Genomic DNA, 19,369 nt, shown 5'->3' with positions numbered 1-19,369 from the left:
CCCTTGATGGGATGGATGGGGATGGGGATGGGGAAAGGGGGGGGGGGGGGGGCCCGGCCGCGTGGCGGGGGCGGGGGGGGGGTGGGGGGGGGCGCGGGTGGGGCCCGATCCGGGCGCGGAGCTCGGAGGGAGGCGGCGAGGAGGGAGGGGGCGGGGCGGGGGGAGGGGCTAAGGGAGGCGGGGGGAGGGGCGAGCCTCACCCCCCTCCTTCCTCCCCCCCGGGTTGAACCAAGCCCCCCCCTCCGGGGGGGGGGGCACCTCTTGGTCCCCATCGGGGGACTCAGCCCCCCCCCCGCGTTTGTAATTAACATTAAACTTAATTAATAAAGGAAGGGGGGAGTTGTGCCCCCCCCCAATGGGGACCCAGTGGCCCCCCCCTTTTGGTGCCCCCCCCCCCGTGTTTCCGTCCTCTTTTGTGCCCCCCCATTTCTGCCCCCTCCCCTTATGACTCCCCCCCCCAAACCTTGGTGCCCCCCCCCCATCCGTGTCCATCCCCTCCTGGCCCCCCCCTTGTCCCTCCCTTTTGGTCCTGCCCCCCCCCCCCCCCCCCCCCGGGCGCTGCCGTTGGCAGGAGCCGGCTCCGCGGTCACCATGGCAACGGGTCACAAATAACTCTGCTGCTGATTGGGGTTCTCCCGCCGCACGGGGAGGGACCCCCCCAACAGCACCCCCATGGTACCCTATAGCACCCCTATAGCGCTACACAGCATCCCATGGTACCCTATAGCCCCCTTATAGCGCTACACAGCATCCCATGGTACCCTATAGCACCCCTATAGCGCTACACAGCATCCCATGGTACCCTATAGCCCCCTTATAGCGCTACGCAGCATCCCATGGTACCCTATAGCACCCCTATAGCGCTACACAGCATCCCATAGTACCCTATAGCCCCCTTATAGCGCTACGCAGCATCCCATGGTACCCTATAGCACCCCTATAGCGCTACACAGCATCCCATAGTACCCTATAGCCCCCTTATAGTGCTACACAGCATCCCATGGTACCCTATAGCACCCCTATAGCGCTACGCAGCACCCCATAGTACCCTATAGCACCCCTATAGCGCTACGCAGCACCCTATAGTACCCTATAGCACCCCATAGCGCTACACAGCACCCCATAGTACCGTAGAGTACCCCTATGGCACCACACAGTGTCCCATAGTACCCACATAGTCTCCCATAGTACCCTATAGCACCCCATATAGCCCCCATACAGCCCCCATACCCCCCCTACACCGCACCACTGGTCACTATGGACGCCCTATATGGCCCCACACATCCCCATAGGAACCATACGGTCCCTGGGGGGGCGGTCACGCAGCCCCATGGGGTTTACCCCACCCCTATAGAGCCTTAGGTGGGGGGGTTTCCCTATACGTACCAATGAGCTCCATAGGGGCCTATAGAGCTTCCCCCCATTAAGACCATAGGAACCGAGGGCAGGGAAATGAGAATCCTTTATTGCATCATCAGCACAATCCATAGAAACCATAGGGAACGGGGGGGGCATATAGGGAATGGGGGGGGAATATAGGAAATGGGGGGGGGAATATAGGAAATGGGGGGGAATATAGGAAATGGGGGGGAATATAGGAAATGGGGGGGTTATATAGGAAATGGGGGGGAGGTCATATAGGAAGTGGGGGGGGCGGATATAGGACCGGGGGGGTCATATAGGGAATGGGGGCCTTATAGAGCCCAGTCAAAGCAACGCCATGATTCTACTGATGGGGGGGGCACCCATAGGGACCCATGTGTTGGGGGGGGGGGGCACCCATGGGGGTCATGGGGGAGGTCACTGCTCGTTGGGGGCGGGGTTGGCATCCGGGTACTTGGTGAGGTCAAAGGTCAGCACCTTGCTGATGACGCAATCGCCTTGCTGCGGGGGGGGGGGAGGGGCGGGGGTCAGGCCCCTTTGCCCCTCCCCCCGCCCCCCATTTCCCATCCATTTCTATAGGTACCACAATACTCCCCCTCCCCCCCCCCCCCCATTTATCCCTATAGGAGGGTATGGGCCCCTATAGCCCCCTATGGAGTGGGGATTTACCCCTACGGGGGGCAGTTATCCTTATCGGGGGGTTATTTACCCCTATAGAGGGGTATTGTCCCCTATAGAGGAGGTATTGGCCCCTATAGGGGGAATTATTGAGCCCTATAAGAGACATATTAACCCCTATGGGGGGTTATTTACCCTATTGGGGGGGCATTAACCCCTATAGAGGCTACTTATCCCTATGGGAGGCTTTATTTAGCCCTATAGGAGGGGATCAACGCCTATGGGGCGGGGTATTTACCACTATAGGAGGGGGATTTACCCCTATGGGAGTCATTGACGCCTCTGGGGGGGGTATTTACCCCTCGGGGGGGGGTTTATCACTATAAGAGGGGGATTTACCCCTTTGGGAGTCATTTATCCCTATGGGGGGGGGGTATTTACCACTACAGGAGAGGGATTTACCCCTATGGTACTCATTTACCCCTATGGGGGGGGTATTTACCCCTAAAGGAGTCATTTACCCCTTGGGGCGGGTATTTACCCCTATGGGGCGATATTTACCACTATGGGGGGGGGCATTTCCCTTCCCCGCCCCCCCCAGCAGCACATTCAGGGAGGGCATTTCCACTACCCCAAGGGGGTATTTGCCCCCCCAAGGGGGTATTGCCCCCCCCCCCCGAGGGTATTGGACCCACCTCGGGGTAGACTCCGATGAGGCTTTGGGCCTTGGTGTAAAACTCCTCCTTGAGGGAGATGACGATGGCCTGGAAGTTGGTGGCCGATTGCTCCTTGATGTAGTTTGCCACCTATAGAAACCCCCCCCAAAACGGGTTAAACCAGCCCCAAAACGGGTCAAAACAGCCCAAAAACGGGGCCGGGCACCCCAAAAATGGGCTGGGGGGGGTAAAACCTCCCCCATGGGCATTGAAATGGGCCCGCTGAGGGCCGAAGTGGGGCTGGGGTTATCATTACCCCCTATAGCATCCCCCCATTGCCCCCCCCCCCCCCTTAAGGCCCTTATAGCCCCTTTGCTGTCCGTTATAGCGCCCTATAGCCCCCTTAAATCTCCTTTGGTGCCCCTTATAGCCCCCTATAGCTCCCTTAAAGCCCTTTTGTTGCCCCTTATGGTGCCCTATAGCCCCCTTAAACCGCCTTTGGTGTCCCTTATAGTACCCTATAGCCCCTTAAACCCTTTTATAGCCCCAAGGAGGTCCCTGTGACACCCCCCCAGCCCCATAGGAATCCATACAGTGATCCATATAGGGATCCATATAGGGATCTATACAAGGATCCAGCAGGCCCCTATAGCACCCATCCAGCCCCCCATGGAGGGAGTCTTGGTGGGCTCCATCCAGCTCTATAGGGCTCCATGTGACCCTATATAGGACACCCCCCCCAAAATCAAATGGGACCAACCCAAACCCCTATCACAATTGGAGCATCCCACAGGGGGGTGTCTGGTCCCCCCCCCCAAAATCAATGGGACTGCCCCAAACCCCTATCAATTGGAGCATCCCACATCCCATAGGGGGGTGTTCCCCCCCCCCAAAATCAGTGGGACCGCCCCAAGCCCCTATCAATCGGAGCATCCCATGTCCCATACGGGGGTGTCCCGTCCCCCCCCCCCACCTTGCCGATGTTGGTGTTGTCCAGCGCCGCGTCGATCTCATCCAGCACAAAGAATGGGGCTGGTTTGTAACTGGGGGGGGGGGAGGATGATGATGAATGGGGGGCGGGAACCCCAAAAAGAGGGTGGGGGCATCATAAAGGGGGGGGTTTGGGCCTCACCTGTGGATGGCAAAGAGCAGGGCGAGGGCAGCCACTGTCTTCTCCCCCCCCGAGAGGTTGTCCATGGGGCGGAAGCGCTTGCCCGGGGCCACGCAGTTGTAGTTGATGCCGTCCAGGTAGGGCTCCTCTGGGTTCTCAGGGCCCAGGAAGGCCTGGGGGGGGGGCATAGGGGTCACTGGGGTGATGGGGGGGTGATGGGGATATGGGGGGCATTGAGGGGTGATGGGGATATGGGGGGCATTGGGGGTGATGGGGATATGGGGGGCATTGGGGGTGATGGGGATATGGGGGGCATTGGGGGTGATGGGGATATGGGGGGCATTGGAAGTGATGGGGACATGGGGTTCACTGGGGTGATGGGGATATGGGGGGCATTGGGGGGTGATGGGGATATGGGGGGCACTGGGGTGATGGGGACAGGGGGGCTCCAAGTGCACAGGACCCTGGGCCAGGATAGGGGTGGCCAAAAAAGGAACCCCAAGCCCTGTGCAAGCCCCACATGAACCCCTATGGAACCACCATGTAACCCCTATGTAACCTCCTATAGAACTCCCATGTAATCCCTTTGTACCCCATGTAACCCCCTATAAAACTCCTATAGAACCCCTATAGAACTTCTATAGAACCGCTACAGAACCCCCTATAGAACCCCTACACAACCCCCTATAGAACCCCTACACAACCCCCTATAGAACCCCCTGTAGAACCCCTACAGAACGCCCTGTAGAACCCCTACAGAACCCCTATAGAACCCCTACAGAACCCCCTATAGAACCCCCTCTGTAACCCCCAGGGGGGTCCCTGACCTGGGCGCTGCTGTTGCGGGACAGGGCTTTGTAGATCTCGTCGATGTTGGTGGCCACGGCCTCGAAGCAGGCGGTGAAGCGGTCGAAGCGCTCCTTCTTCATCTGCTCAAACGCCTGCTTCGCCTTCTTGGCGCGCTTCCGGGCCGCCTCGAACTCTGCCGGCACCGGGGGGGGGGACGTTGGGGACATGGGGGGCACAATGGGGAAGTCCCCATGGCCGGCAGCGCCGGTGGTACCCCCCCCCCCCCGCATCTCCTATTGAGGTATCCCCCGTGCCTTCCTGGTCTGCGCCATCTCTGCTGTTCCCATGTCCCTGTATCCCTGCTATCCCCACATCCCTATATCCTCATGTATTCCCAGTGTCCTCACATCCCCTCTATGTCCCTGTGTCTCCCCCTCTCTGCTATTCCTATGTCCCCCATAACCTTCCTGCTATCCCTGTATCTCCTATTGACATATCCCTGTGTCTTCCAGGTCTGCCCCATCTCTGCTATCCCCATGTCCTGTATCCCTGCTGTCGCCACATTCCCAGTGTCTCCACATCCCTTCCATGTCCGTGTCCTTGGTGTTCCCCTCTCTCTGCAATCCCTGTGTCCTCCATAACCTTCCTGCTATCCCTGTATCTCCTATTGACATGTTCCTGTGCCTTTCTGGTCTGCCTCATCTCTGCTATCCCCATGTCCCTGTATCCCTGGTATCCCCACATCCCTATATCCTCATGTATTCCCAGCGTCCCCACATCCCTTCCATGTCCCTATATCTCCCCCATCTCTGCCATCCCCATGTCCCTCATCCTGCTCTCCCTGCGTCTCGTGCTGCCCACACATCCCTGGTGTCACCGTGTCCCCCATGGCCCTTTGGTCCCCCCATCTCCCTGTATCCCTGCATCCCTCTATCCCTGTATTCCTGCATCACTGTATCCCTCCATCCTTGCATCCCTATAGTATCCCTGCATCCCTGTATCCCCGTATCCCTGCATCCTTCTATCCCTGTATCCCTACATTCCTGTTGTATCCCTGCATACCTGTATCTCTGTATCCCTGCATCCCTGTATCTCTCTATCCCTGCATCCTTGCATCCCTGTTGTATCCTTGCATCCCTGTTGTATCTCTCCATCCCTGTTGCATCCCTGGATCCCTGTTGTATCCCTGGATCCCTGTTGCATCCCTGGATCCCTGTTGCATCCCTGGATCCCTGTCCCCACCATCCGAGGTCTCCTGGAACTTGTCCCGGACGCTCTCCAGCTTCTCCATGGCCTTCATGTTGGGCGCAGCGATGCGCTGGAGCACGCTCTGCTGCTCCGTCAGCCGCTGCTGCAGCTGGTTCATCTCCTGCCGGATCTCCTCCTCCGCCTGCGCGTCCTGGGGGCGGGGCCTCCGTCAGGGGGCGGGACCAAGGCCTTATAAGGCTACCAGGGGGCGTGGCTTGGTAGAAGGAGGAGCCTCAATGCAGGGGGCGTGGCTTCAGGTAAGAGGGCGTGGCTTCAATTGTCAACAATGACTAAGGCATTATAAATGACACTAAGGGGCGTGGCTTAAATAAAGGAGGTGTGGTTTGAGGCGAGGGGGCGTGGCTTTGTCTTGGGATGGGAGGGCCTCAGTGCAGGGGGCGTGGCTTCCATTGATGACAGTGACTAAGACCATATAGGAGATGCTGAGGGGCATGGCTGCCATTCAGGGGGGCGTGGCCTCCACAAAAGGGGCGTGACATAAGGAGGGGCCTAAATGGGGGGGTGTGGCTTCAGTTTAGGGGCGTGGCTCCCATTGACAACAATGGCTACATCATAGGAGACAGGGGCGTGGCTTTAATAAAGCAGGCGTGGCTTCCCCAAAGGAGGCGTGGCTTTAGTCAATGGGACACCTGGTTGAAGGGGCGTGGCCTCGACTTGAGGGGGCGGGGCCTCGAATCCAGTGGGTGGGGCTTGATATGCTAATAGAACAGGTGGGGCGGGGCTTAGTGAAGCAGCAGGGTCACTGTGTCCTGTGAGGGCTTTGGGGAAAGGGGTGGAGCCTCAGGAGTGGGAGGGGCCAGGAGGAAGTGGGCGGGGCTTGCATTAAAGGGCCAGCGCACCTTGAGCTCCTCGGGCAGGTCGCTGTAGTCGATCTCTATCAGCGCCTCGCGGGCGTAGAGGCTGGATGAGCGCTGGGAGCTGCTCACTGCCTCCTCCCCGGCCGGACCACCCTTTATGGGGGACACGCACACACACATAGAAGGGGTCAGGGGGTTTCCCGACCCCTCTGTGTCCCCCCCAGGTGCACCCCCCAAGGGCTCACCTCCTCCTGGCTGATGTCGTCCATGGTGCCCTTGGCGAGGGGCAGTTTGATGTCCTGCATCTTGCAGGCCTGCAGCAGGTTGTGGCGGTCGCTGCGCTTCTGCTCCAGCTTCGTCTCGATGGCCGTCACCTCCTTCTGCAGGTGGGTCATCTCCCTGGGGGGCCAGGGCTGCCGCTAGCCCCGCCTCCGAGGCACTTAGCCCCTCCCACTCCCCTTTAGCCCCACCCACAAGCCCCATAGCCCCTCCCGTTCTCTTTTAGCCCAACCCACAAGCCCCATAACCCCTCCCATTCCCCTTTAGCTCCACCCACAAGCCCCTTAAACCCATTTCCCTTTAGCTCCACCCAACCCCATAGCCCCTCCCATTCCCCTTTAGTCCCACCCACCAGCCCCATAGCCCCTCCCATTCCCTTTTAGCTCCACCCACAAGCCCCTTAAACCCATTTCCCTTTAGCTCCACCCAACCCCATAGCCCCTCCCATTCCCCTTTAGCCCCGCCCACCAGCTCAACAGCCCCACCCATTCCCTTTTAGCCCCGCCCACAATTCTCATAGCCCCTCCCATTCCCCTTTAGCCCCACCCACAATCACATCAGCCCCTCCCATAGCCTCCTCTCATTGGCTCTGCCCCTTCCCCGGCAGGCTCCCCATTGGCTGCGCCCCCTCTGGCCCCGCCCTCACTTGTTGGCCCCGCCCAGCTTCTTGCGGATCTCCTCCATCTCGTGGTTCTTGTCGTTCACCTCGGACTTCTTGGCCAGGTGCTGGTTCTTGAGGTCCTGCAGCTGCGCCATCGTCTCGTCGATGATCTTCATGTGCCGCTGCTCCTCCTGGCACGGAACCCGCAGCAGGATGAGACCGCATCCAGACCCTAACATCCCCTCCAGCCCACAGCCCCTTACCCCATAGCCCCATCCATCCATCCCATACCCCCATCCCATAACGCCCTTCCCATTACCCAATCCTGTAACCCCATCCATCCTGTATCCCCAGTCCCATAGCCCCACATCCCATATCCCCATCCATCCCATAACCCATCCCATGATCCCCATCCATCCCATACTCCCAATCCAGCACATAACCCCCATCCCATAACCCCATCCCATGTCCCCCATCCATCCCATTACCCAATCCCATAACCCCCATCCATCCCATTACCAAATCCCATGACCCCCTTCCCATACCCCATCCATCCCATACCCCCATCCATCCCATTGCCCCCATCTATCCCATAGCCCCCATCCATCCCATAGCCCCCATCCATCCCATAGCCCCCATCCATCCCATAGCCCCCGTCCATCCCATAGCCCCCGTCCATCCCATCGCCCCACTCCCATCCATCCATCCCATCGCCCCATTCCCATCCACCCATCCCATCGCCCCATTCCCATCCATCCATCCCACGGGCTCGGGACCTTCTTGAGCCTCTCGATCTCGGCCTCGTCCTTGCGCACGCCCTGCTCCCAGGTGAGCACCTTCTCCTGGTCCTCCCGCAGTTGGTTCCGCTCGAAGTCCAGCTGGATCCCCAGCCGCGTCTTCTGGTTCTCAAACTCCAGCCTGCCGCAGGCACCGCGGGGGGCACCTCAGCGTGGCGGGGGCCTCAAGGTGCTGGGAGGGGTCCTCAAGGTGTTGGGGGGGTCCTCAAGGTGATGGGGGAGGGTTTTGGGGGGTCCTCAGGGTGCTGGGGGGGCGTTCGGAGGGGGTCCTCAGGATGCTGGGGGGCCTCAAGGTCTTTGGGGGGTCCTCAAGGTGCTGGGTGGGCCCTCAAGATGTTGGGGGGGGTTTGGAGGGGTCCTCAAGGTGCTGAGGGGGGGTTTTGGGGGGTCCTCAAGGTGTTGTGGGGTTTTGGGGGGGTCCTCAAGGTGTTGGGGGGGCCCTCAAGGTGATGGGGGGGGGGTTGGGGGGTCCTCAAGGTGTTGTGGGGTTTTGGGGGGGTCCTCAAGGTGTTGGGGGGGCCCTCAAGGTGATGGGGGGGTTTGGGGGGTCCTCAAGGTGTTGTGGGGTTTTGGGGGGGTCCTCCAGGTGTTGGGGGGGGCCTCAAGGTGCTGGGGGTCCTCAAGGTGATGGGGCCATCTTTGGGAGGGGTCCCTGGCTTCAGTGCCTGCCCCATGGCATCAGGGGCTGCCCCACAGACTGTGCCCAGGGCCAGGCTTTGCCCCATGGCGGGGGGGGAGGCGGTGTCCAGGCTTTGTCCCTGTCCCCCCCTAAGTTTGGGGGCTCCCCCCCCCCTTTACCTCTTCTTGGCGATCTCATTCTGCCTCTTGACCTTTTCCTCCTCGAATTCCCGGATGTTCCGGACCCCGATTTCACGGCAAAACTCCTCAAAAACCTCATCCTCCACCTTCGGGGGGTGGGGGGCACCCCAAAGTCAGCCCATGGGGGCCCCCCCGCATCCCTGCCCCCCCCCCCCCCATCCATCCACCTGGTTCATCTTCTCCTTGAGGTCCTTCATCTCCCGCTCCCGGCCCTGGATGATCCTTTTGATGTCATTGATGCGAGGCCCAAAATTGGCCAATTCGCTCTCAAGTTTCGACTTCTCCTTCATGGGGGAGGGTTGGAAATGGGGGTCAGAATGGCCAAACCCCCCCCCTGCACCCCAAATTCCACTCTTTCCACCCCAAAATCCTCTTGTTTCACCCCAAAACCCCCCCTTGGTCCCGCAATACAAGGGGCGAGCGGGTTCTTGGCTTGTCACAGGCAAAAAGAGCCCCCAAATGGGGGGAAATCGCCACAAAAAGGGGGGGACCCCCCCCAAAATGCCCCCCCCCCGCGGGTACCTGGAGGTTGAGGGCGAGGTGCCGGGTTTTGGTCTGCTCCAGGTCGCTTTGGGAGTACTTGAGGCGCATTTGGAGCCCATGGGCTTGGGATTGGACCTGGCGCAGCTCCGCTTCCTTCCGCTTGGCCTTCATCTGCTCCTGGGGGGGGCAAAGGGGTGGATGGGGGGGGGAAAGGGGGGGGGAAAGGGGGTGGATGGGAAGAAAGGGGGGTATGGGGGGGAAAGGGGTGGATGGGGGGGAAAGGGCGTGGATGGGGGGGAAAGGGGGGAAATGGGGGGCATGGGGGGAAGGGGCGGGATGGGAGAGGAGAAAAAGGGATGGATGGGGGAAAGAAAGGGAATGGATGGGGCAGGAAAAGGGGATGAATGGGGAGGGAAAAGGGGGATGGATGGAGGGAAGGCGGATGAATGGGAGAAGGGAAATAGAGGATGAATGGAGAGGGGAAAGGCAATGGATGGGGGGGACAACAAGGGGGATGAATGGGGATGGGAAAGGGGCAGAACTCTGCGGCACAAGAGGAGCCTCCCGTGCGCAGCCATTGGGGCCCCAATGGGTGTTCTTGGGGGGGAATGGCCCCACAAGCACTTAAGGGCTTGGTTCAACCCAAGGCGAAGGGAAGTCCCCCCCCCCCCCCCAAACCTTGAGCTCCTCCGTCAGCCTCTCCTTCTTCTCCTTCAGTTTATCCACAGCCTTCTCATCCCAGCGCCGCGCTTTGGCCTTCAGGTCGCTGGCCCCCCCCGAGATCACCCCCGACTTCTGGAACAAGGTCCCGTCCAGCGCCACCGTCTATGGGGAGAAAGAGGGGTGGGAGGAGGCTGGAAGGGTCCATTGTGTGGGGATGGGGGGGGAAAGGGGGGGACCCATGGTGTGGGGATGGAGGGAGGACTCATAGCATGGCGATGGGGGGGGGTAAAGGGGGGGGTAAAGGGGGGGGATAAAGCAGGGATAAGAGGGGGGATAAAGGGGGGGGATAAAGGGGGGGGGCCCATAGCGTGGTGCTGGAGGGGAATAAGGTGGGGGATAAAGGGGGGGGATAAAAGAGGGGATAAGGGGGGGGATAAAAGGGGGGGATAACGGGGGGATAAGGGGGGGATGAGGGGGGGCATGGGGGGGGATGGGGGGGGATAAGGGAGGGATGAGGCGGGGGGATGGGGGAGGATAAGGGGGGGATGAGGGGGGGCATGGGGGGGGATGAGGGGGGGATAAGGGGGGGATGAGGGGGGGATAAGGGGGGGATAAGGGGGGGATAAGGGGGGGATAAGGGGGGGACCCATAGCGTGGTGCTGCGGGGGGATAAAGGGGTGAGATAAAGGGGGGAGACCCATAGTGTGATGATGGGGGGAGGAACCACAGCATGGTGCTGGGGGGGGGGAAAAAGGGGGGGGGCCCACTTTATGTCGCTGGTGGCCCCCGAAGGCGATGCGGCGCGCGTCCTCCACGTTGTCGCAGACGAGCGCGTTGCCGCAGGCGTACTGCAGGGCCTTCTTGATGTGGGGGGGCTCGTAGCGGATGACGTCGATCACCAGCTTGGCCCCCTTCAGCTCCCGGAGCTTCTCGTCCGTGGGTTTCACCTGGGCGGGAGCACAACATCAAGGGGAGGGCCAAAGGGAGCCCCGAAACAATGGGGATGGGCATGGGGACCGGAGGGCGTCAATGGGGGGAGCGGAGCATCAGGGGTGGATGTGAGGTCCATGGGGGTCAATGGAGATCCTCAAACATCAGGGGTGGATGTGAGGTCCATGGGGGCCAATGGAGATCCTCAAACATCAGGGGTGGATGTGAGGTCCATGGGGGCCAATGGAGACCCTCAAACATCAGGGGTGGATGTGAGGTCCATGGGGGTCAATGGGGGGACCGGAGCATCAGGGGTGGATGTGAGGTCCATGGGGGTCAATGGAGACCCTCAAACATCAGGGGTGGATGTGAGGTCCATGGGGGCCAATGGAGACCCTCAAACATCAGGGGTGGATGTGAGGTCCTTGGGGGTCAATGGAGACCCTCAAACATCAGGGGTGGATGTGAGGTCCATGGGGGTCAGTGGAGACCCTCAAACATCAGGGGTGGATGTGAGGTCCATGGGGGTCAATGGAGACCCTCAAACGTCAGGGGTGGATGTGAGGTCCATGGGGGTCAATGGAGACCCTCAAACATCAGGGGTGGATGTGAGGTCCATGGGGGTCAATGGGGGGACCGGAGCATCAGGGGTGGACCTGAAGTCCAAAGGGACCCCCAAAACAATAGGGATGGCCAGGAGGACCATGGGGTTCAGTGGGGGATCCCCAAACATCAGCGATGGATGTGAGGTCCATGGGGTGCAATGGGAGGACCCCAAGCATCAGGAGGTGGATGTGAGGTCCAAAGGGACCCCAAAACAATGGGGATGGTCAGGAAGGACCACAGGGGTTCAGTGGGGACCCCCAAACATCAGGGGCAGATGTGAGGTCCATGGGGTTCAACGGGGACCCCCAAACCCCTTTGTAGGACCTTGAGGGTCCAAACAGAGCCCCCCCATCCCTAACATGGGGGTACCCCCGCATCCCACCTCCAGGTAATCGAGGGGCAGGAAGGTCTCGGGCTCGCCGCGCTGCTCCTTGATGTACTGGATGCAATCCCTGCCCGTCTTCTCCGAGTCCACGATGATGGCGTCCATGTTCTTGCCCAGCACCTTGGTCACGGCGATCTGGTACTTCTTCTGCGTGGGCTGGCACAGGTCGATGAGGCGCCCATACTGCAGCAAAGGGGGGAGACCCCCCCCCAAATCAACCTCCAGCACCCACAGAAGGATTTGGGGTGGGGGGGGAAGTGGGGCCGGTTCTGGGGTTCCCGATGGAAGGAGGCAACGGGGAGGAAGCAGCAGGGCCCGGATGGAGCCAGGCTGGGAGCAGTCACAGGGTGGGAAGGGGATACAGGGATGCTGGAGGGGTCCCTCCATCAGGGTTGGACACGGGGTGATGGGGTGAAATGGGAACAGGGAACGTTTAGCTTGGATCTAAGGAAGTTCTGCCCCATGAGGACACTGGGATGGGTTGGATGGAGAACGTTTGGGATGCTCCGTCCTGGCCAGGTTGGAGCGAGGTGCCCATGGTTGGACCTGGACGATCCTCAGCTCATTCCAACCCATTCCATGAGGACACTGGGACGGGCTGGATGAAGAAGGTTTGGGATGCCCCATCCCTGCCAGTGTCCAAGGCCAGGTTGGAGCGAGGTGCCCATGGTTGGACTTGGACGATGCTCAGCTCATTCCACCCCATAGGAGACCCAAGCCAAGGATTGGACCCAGATGATGCTCAGCTCATCGCCCCCCGCCATGGAAGCTGGGAAGAACCAAACCAAAGGAATCCAAAGGAGGGATCCCAGCCCCTGGCCTCACCACGGAGCCGGGATACAGCCTCTTGATGCTGTCCATGATCTCAGCCTTGCGCTGCTGGCGGCTGCTCTCTTGGCGGTCGATGCGGGCGTCCCCCAGCTGCTCCATGACCTGGTTGAGCTCCTTGTTGATCTCATCGATGCGGCGCTTGGCCAGCTCCACCTCCTCCGTCAGCTCCCCCTCCAGGCGCTTCTGCTCCTCCAGGGACTGCCTGAGGGCATGGGGAAAGGTGGGAAGGGAAGGGATGGGGAGAAGGATGCTCCGTGGGGACCGCGCCGGGGATGCGGGGCTGGGGATGGGCAGGGGGTGAGGGATAAGGGATGGGGAGAAGGATGCTGCAGGGGTGGTCCAAAGGGCATGGGGATGGAGAAAAAAGGATAGGGGAGACCTCAAGGATGATCCCAAGGGATGGAAATGGAGGAAGAGGGATAGCGGAGACCTCAAGGGGTGTCCCAAGGGGATGGAGATGGAGGAACAGAGATAGGGGACGCTTCAAGGGGTGTCCCAAGTGATGGAGATGGAGGAACAGGGATAGTGGACACCACAAGGATGGTCCCAAGGGATGGAAATGGAGAAAGAGGGATAGGGAAGACCTCAAGGAGTGTCCCAAGGGGATGAAGATGGAGGAACAGGGATAGGAGACACCTCAAGGGGTGTCCCAAGGACATGGACAAGGGCATGAACTTGGACAAGGGACACCCCAGTTCCTCCTTCCAGAGCATGGAGATGCCTTCATGGGGATGGGGCCACCTTGGGGACTGCCTTGAGGCCACCGAGATGGGCTCCAAGGGGTGAGGGTCACCTTGGGGGCTGCCCCAAGGCCCCATGGGCCCCCGTGGAGCTCACTTGCTGGTGGTGATGTACTCCTCGAGCTTCTCAATGCGCTTCTGGTTCTCCTCGATCTCCCGCAGCTTCTGCTTGATCTTGGCCTGACGACAAGGGCATGGGATTGAAGAAGGTGACCATGGAAAGACGAGAACACGGATACAACGGGATGGGGTTGGGAGCTCACCTCCGTCTCCACCTTCTTCCTCTCCTCCAGGTCCAAGCGGTCCTGGTCGGCTTTTTGGTCCCGGTTGAACTTCTCCAGCTCCTGGGCCAAGGTGGCCGCGCGTTTGCTGGCCTCCTCCTTGAGGCGATGGTATTTCTTCACCTAGGGAGGGGACCGCAGCACGGCATGGGAACGGCGGCATGGGATGGGAATGGGATCATGGGATGAGGCCGGGATCATGGGATGAGACCGGCATCATGGGATGGGATGGGAGCGGCAGCACGGGATGGGATGGGAGCGGCAGCACGGGATGGGATGGGAGCGGCAGCACGGGATGGGATGGGAGCGGCAGCACGGGATGGGATGGGAGCGGCAGCACGGGATGGGATGGGAGCGGCAGCATGGGATGGGATGGGAGCGGCAGCATGGGATGGGAATGGCAGCATGGGATGGGATGGGAGCGGCAGCACGGGATGGGATGGGAGCGGCAGCATGGGATGGGATGGGAGCGGCAGCACGGGATGGGATGGGAGCGGCAGCACGGGATGGGATAGGAGCGGCAGCATGGGATGGGATGGGAGCGGCAGCACGGGATGGGATGGGAGCGGCAGCATGGGATGGGATGGGAGCGGCAGCATGGGATGGGATGGGAGCGGCAGCATGGGATGGGATGGGAACGGCAGCACGGGATGGGATGGGAGCGGTAGCACGGGATGCTCCGATCACCCCACATGGGGACCACCGGGATGAACCCTACCTGGTTCTCCTCCAAGGTCAGGTCCCGGCCTTGGCTCTGGCTCTCCTCTTCCATCCGCTCCTCGAATTCCTGCCGGGCTTTCTCCACGGAGCCCATCTCCTTCTCCAGCTCATCCATGTCCCCCTTGCGCTTCTTGTATTGCTTCTGGGCGTTCTGCAGCGACTTCTTGGCGGCTTCCAGCTTCTTGATCTTATGAGACGTGTTCTCCTTGGCCTTGATGTATTGAGGCCGCTTCTGGTTGAGCTCCGAGTCCTTTTCCCTATGTAAAACACTCTCCTCTTTAGTGATGGGCTCCAGGAGGGACCCATGGAGCCGATCGCATCCCATTGCACTGCTCCTCACTTGATCTCCTTCTCGATCTGCTGCTGCTCCCGCATCATCTTGCCCAGCTCCTTCTTGCGGTCCTTGAGCTCATCCTCGACCTTGTCCATCCTTTTCTTGTCCTTGTCGATCTCCCGGTTCTTGGAGGCCAATTCCTTGTGGAGCTTCTCGATCTCGGCTTCGTTGTGGTAGAGCTTGAAGAGCTGCAGCTGGACCTGAGCCCTCACCACCTCGTCCTTGAGGCGCTGGTAGCGGTCGGCCTAAAGGGGACCAAATAGGAAGGGGATGGAGGGAGTGAAAGGGATGGAGAGAGCGAAGGGGAAGGGGATGCAGGGACCAAAGGGGAAGGGGATGCAGGGACCAAAGGGGAAGGGGACGCAGGGACCAAAGGGGAAGGGGATGCAGGGACCAAAGGGGAAGGGGATGCAGGGACCAAAGGGGAAGGGGACGCAGGGACCAAAGGGGAAGGGGACGCAGGGACCAAAGGGGAAGGGGACGCAGGGACCAAAGGGGAAGGGGATGCAGGGACCAAAGGGGAAGGGGACGCAGGGACCAAAGGGGAAGGGGACGCAGGGACCAAAGGGGAAGGGGACGCAGGGACCAAAGGGGAAGGGGACGCAGGGACCAAAGGGGAAGGGGACGCAGGGACCAAAGGGGAAGGGGACGCAGGGACCAAAGGGGAAGGGGACGCAGGGACCAAAGGGGAAGGGGACGCAGGGACCAAAGGGAGGGGACGCAGGGATGCAAGCACCACAAAGGAGCCCCGCAACCCTGTGAAATGACCCCAAGCGGCCCTGGAAGGGCCCCCAAAGCACCTCCTCCTTCTCCTGCTTGGCCTCCTTGCGCTCGGCGGCGATGTTCTTCTTGCGGTGGTAGTTGAACTGCGTGTCCTCCTCGGCCTTCACCATCTCCTTCTTGCGCTTGTCGTACTCGAGGGCCAGCTCCCCGGAGCGGCTGATCTCCTCGAAGAGCGCCGTCCGCTCCTTGGGGTTCTTCATGGCGATGGACTCCACGGCGCCCTGCGGGGCGGCCCCAGGGCGGCAATGGGGGGGGGGGGGATATGGGGGGCAGCCCCATGGTGTTAACGGAGGGACGGACGTGGGCGGCAGCCCCACATCATCAACACAGGATGGGGTATGGGGGGCAGCCCCATGGAGTTAATGGGGGTGGGGATGTGGGGGACAGCCCCATGGGGGCAATGGGGGGGGATGCGGGGGGCAGCCCAATGGTGTTAATAGGGGGGTACGACATGGGGGGCAGCCCCATGAACCCATCCAGAACCCCCTCAAACGCCATCCACATCCCCTAAACCCACCCAAACCCACATGGACACCCCCCAAAACCCCCTTGAACCCCCCTTAACCCCTCTTGAACCCACTCATAAGGCCCCAAACCCCCTTAATCCCATCCATAACCCCCCCAAACCGCATTTACAGCCCCCAAAACCCCCTTGAACCCCCCCCAAAACCCCCTTGGGCCCCCCCTGACCTGGAAGACGAGGAAGTTGCGGGCCTTGATGAGGATCCCCAGCCGCTCCAGCTCCTCGCTGTACTCGCTCAGCTGCACCACCCGGTTGTTGATCTTGTACTCGGAGGAGCTCCCTGCGGGCCCATGGCAGCAATGGAACAGCCCAAAGCGGGGCGAGGAGACCCCCAAGTGGGACCCTCCCAAAGTGGAACCTCCCCAAAAATTGGGACCCCCCCACCCCCCCAAAGTGGAACCGCCCAAAATGGGGGGACACCTCCAATATGGAACCCTCCCAAAGGACGGGGGGGGGCCCAAAGTTCAACCTCCCAAATTCAGACCCCCCTCAAAGTGGAACCTCCCAAAGGGGAACCCCCCCAATATGGAACCCTCCCAAAGTGGAACTCTCTCCAAACTGGAACCCCCCCAAAGTGACCCCCCCAAAGTGAAGCCCCCCCAAATTGGGACCCCCCTCAAAGTGGAACCCCTCCAAAGTGGAACCCCCAATTAGAACCCCCCAATGTGGGACTCCCCCAAAGATGCTCCCCCCTAAAGTGGACGCCCCCAAAGTGGATCCCCCCCAAAGCAGAACCCCCGTAAAGTGAGACCCCCCAAAATGCCCCCCCTCAAAGTGCCCCCCCCAAAATGGAATCCCCCAAAGTGAAACCCCCCCCCAAAAGTGCCCTCCCCAATACGGAAACCCCCAAAGTGCCCCCTCCAGAAGTGGAACCTCCCAAAGTGCCCTCCCCTCAAAGTGCCCCCCCCAAGTGGAACCCTCCAAAGTGCCCCTCTAATATGGAACCCCCCAAAGTGCCCCCCCCCCCAAGATGGAACCCCCCAAAGTAAGACTCCCCTCAAAGTGGAACCTCCCAAAGTGCCCCCCCCCAAAATACTCCCTCTAATATGGAACCCCCCAAAGTGGAGCCCCCTGCAAAGTGCCCCCCCGCCCAAAATGGAACCCCCCTAGAGTGCCCCCCCCCCAAGTGGAATCCCCCCAAAGTGAAGCCCCCCTAAAGTGCCCTCCCCCAAAGTGCCCCCCCCAAAGTGGAACCCCCCAAAGTTGAACCCCAATATGGACCCCCCCAAACCGCCCCCCCCGCCCATGGCCTCACCCACGATGACCCTGGCGAAGGTGCGGTCCTCGGCGCCCTCCTCCCCATAGACCATGCTGACCAGGGCCCGCGTGGCCGCCGGCTTCCCCACGGGCGCGCCGTGGATCAGGTCCCGCAGCGTCTTCACCCGCAGGTTGCTCGTCTTCTCCCCCAGCACGAAGCTGATGGCGTCCATCAGGTTGGATTTACCTGGGAAAAGGGGGAGGATTCCCAACGGCTGGAATTGGGATTGGGAAGAGGGATGGGGGGCGGCGGGGGGGGGAAGGCAAAGGTTTGGGGGAGGTGGTTGCAAAGGGGCGCAAAGGGGTTTCAGAGAGATCGGAATGGATTCCACACAGATGGGAATGGGTTCCATAGGGATGTGTACAGATTCCATAGGGATGGGAATGCATTTCATAGCGATGGGGAGCAATTTCATAGGAATGGAGAGCGATTTCATATGGATATGGAAAGATGCCATAGAAATACGGAGAGATTCCCAACGGCTGGAAATGGGCTTGGGAACTGGGATTGGGAAGAGGGATGGGGGGGGGACGGCAAAGGTTTGGGGGAGGTGGTTCCAAAGGGGTGCAAAGGGGTTTCAGAGGCATGGGAAGGGATTCCATAGGGATGGGGAGGGATGGCAAACGTTTAGGAGAGATGATTTCAAAGGCGTGCAAAGAGATTCCATAGGGATGGGGAAAGATTCTATAGGAATGCAAAAGGATTCTATAGGGATGGTGAAGAATTCCATAACGGTGGGGAAGGATTCCATAGGGATGGGAAGGAATTCCCAAAGGCTTGGGGGCAGGCGATTCTAAAGGGGTGCAAACGGATTCCACAAAGATGGAACTGGATTCCATAGGGATGGGGAGGGATTCCATAGGGATGGGGAGGGATTTCATAGGGATGGGGAGGGATTTCATAGGGATGGGGAGGGATCCCTAAGGCTTTGGGGGGGGCATTTCCTAAGGGATTGGGGGGGGGGGGGGGATTCCAAAGGGTTGGAAAGGGATTCACAGCTTTGCGGCTGGGGGGGAATTCCATAGGGATGGGGAGGGATTCCCAAGGGGTTGGGGGGAGGCGGCAATTCCCAAAGGTTGGAACGGGATTCACAACGTTGGGAGCACCACAGGAGAAGGCTGAAGGAAGGGGGCACAAGGGGGACCCCTCCATAGCGCACAATGGGGGGGGGAAAGGGCGGGGACCCCAAAACACATCTCTGTGGCCCCCCCCCCCCGCTATAATGGTACCGGCGGGCCCGGACCCCCCACCCCCACCCCCACCCCATAGGCCCTCATAGGCCCGCCTAGGCCCCGCTAGGCCTCACCGGAACCATTGGGGCCGATGATGGCGGTGAAGCGGCGGAAGGGCCCGATGATCTGGCGGCCCTTGTAGGACTTGAAGTTCTCGATCTCGATGAGCTTCAGGAAGCCCATGGCGGAGGGGGAGGGGGGCGCCGGGGGGGGCACCGGGGCCTGGGGGGGGAACCGGGGCCTGTGAGGACGGAACCGCGACTGGAAGGGACGGCACCGGGCCGCTAAAGGCGGGAAAACGGCGCTTAGCCGCTCTTCCCCCTTAGCCCCGCCCCTCTCGCGTCCCATTGGCCAGCGCTTCACATGGCGCGGCGCTGATAGGCTCCCGCTGGTGTCACTCTGACTCGATTTGCATGCGAGGCTCCGCCCCCTCCTCGCGCTGTGCTGATTGGTGGCGGGCTGTGGGGTTATTTGCATGGAG

The 19,369-nt window shown here is 60.7% G+C and overlaps 1 protein-coding gene across 3 annotated transcripts; it reads right to left on the bottom strand.

Annotated features, from left to right (window-relative positions):
• Positions 1-1,544: 1,544 nt before the first annotated feature.
• Positions 1,545-19,309, bottom strand: SMC1A (structural maintenance of chromosomes 1A). 3 transcript variants are annotated; one of them, XM_080635695.1, is made up of 25 exons: positions 18,963-19,309; positions 17,654-17,842; positions 16,566-16,678; positions 15,893-16,096; positions 15,099-15,337; positions 14,757-15,015; positions 14,021-14,161; positions 13,855-13,937; positions 13,012-13,219; positions 12,184-12,369; positions 11,033-11,212; positions 10,281-10,427; positions 9,642-9,779; positions 9,287-9,403; positions 9,099-9,205; positions 8,280-8,421; positions 7,549-7,694; positions 6,869-7,022; positions 6,666-6,776; positions 5,800-5,956; positions 4,596-4,750; positions 3,790-3,941; positions 3,631-3,700; positions 2,697-2,807; positions 1,545-1,884 (listed from the first exon to the last, which is right to left on the bottom strand). In XM_080635695.1, the coding sequence occupies exons 1-25, from the start codon at positions 19,234-19,236 to the stop codon at positions 1,801-1,803; spliced, it is 3,867 nt and encodes a 1,288-aa protein (XP_080491821.1). In that variant the 5' UTR covers positions 19,237-19,309; the 3' UTR covers positions 1,545-1,800. The 3 variants fall into 3 exon arrangements, with proteins under 3 accessions (XP_080491821.1, XP_080491822.1, XP_080491823.1); XM_080635696.1 differs by lacking the exon at positions 3,631-3,700; XM_080635697.1 differs by lacking the exons at positions 1,545-1,884; positions 2,697-2,807; positions 3,631-3,700; ... (1 more) ...; positions 4,596-4,750; positions 5,800-5,956 and adding an exon at positions 6,013-6,056.
• Positions 19,310-19,369: the final 60 nt, after the last annotated feature.

The sequence above is a fragment of the Psittacula echo genome (genome assembly GCF_963264785.1).
Source record: "Psittacula echo genome assembly, chromosome: 28".
In the NCBI taxonomy this organism is placed as follows: domain Eukaryota; kingdom Metazoa; phylum Chordata; class Aves; order Psittaciformes; family Psittacidae; genus Psittacula; species Psittacula echo.
The sequence above is the reverse complement of the archived record's forward strand: the minus strand, read 5'-3'. Positions and strand labels throughout refer to the sequence as shown.

Excerpts from the sequence above, each read along its gene's own strand:
- SMC1A (XM_080635695.1), bottom strand. The coding sequence starts at position 19,236 with ATGGGACGCGAGAGGGGCGGGGCTAAGGGGGAAGAGCGGCTAAGCGCC. Across the intron at positions 9,780-10,280 it reads GGCTGACGGAGGAGCTCAAG|GAGCAGATGAAGGCCAAGCG; the intron begins GTTTGGGGGGGG and ends TGCCCCCCCCAG. Across the intron at positions 9,404-9,641 it reads ACCTCGCCCTCAACCTCCAG|GAGAAGTCGAAACTTGAGAG; the intron begins GTACCCGCGGGG and ends TCCCCCATGAAG.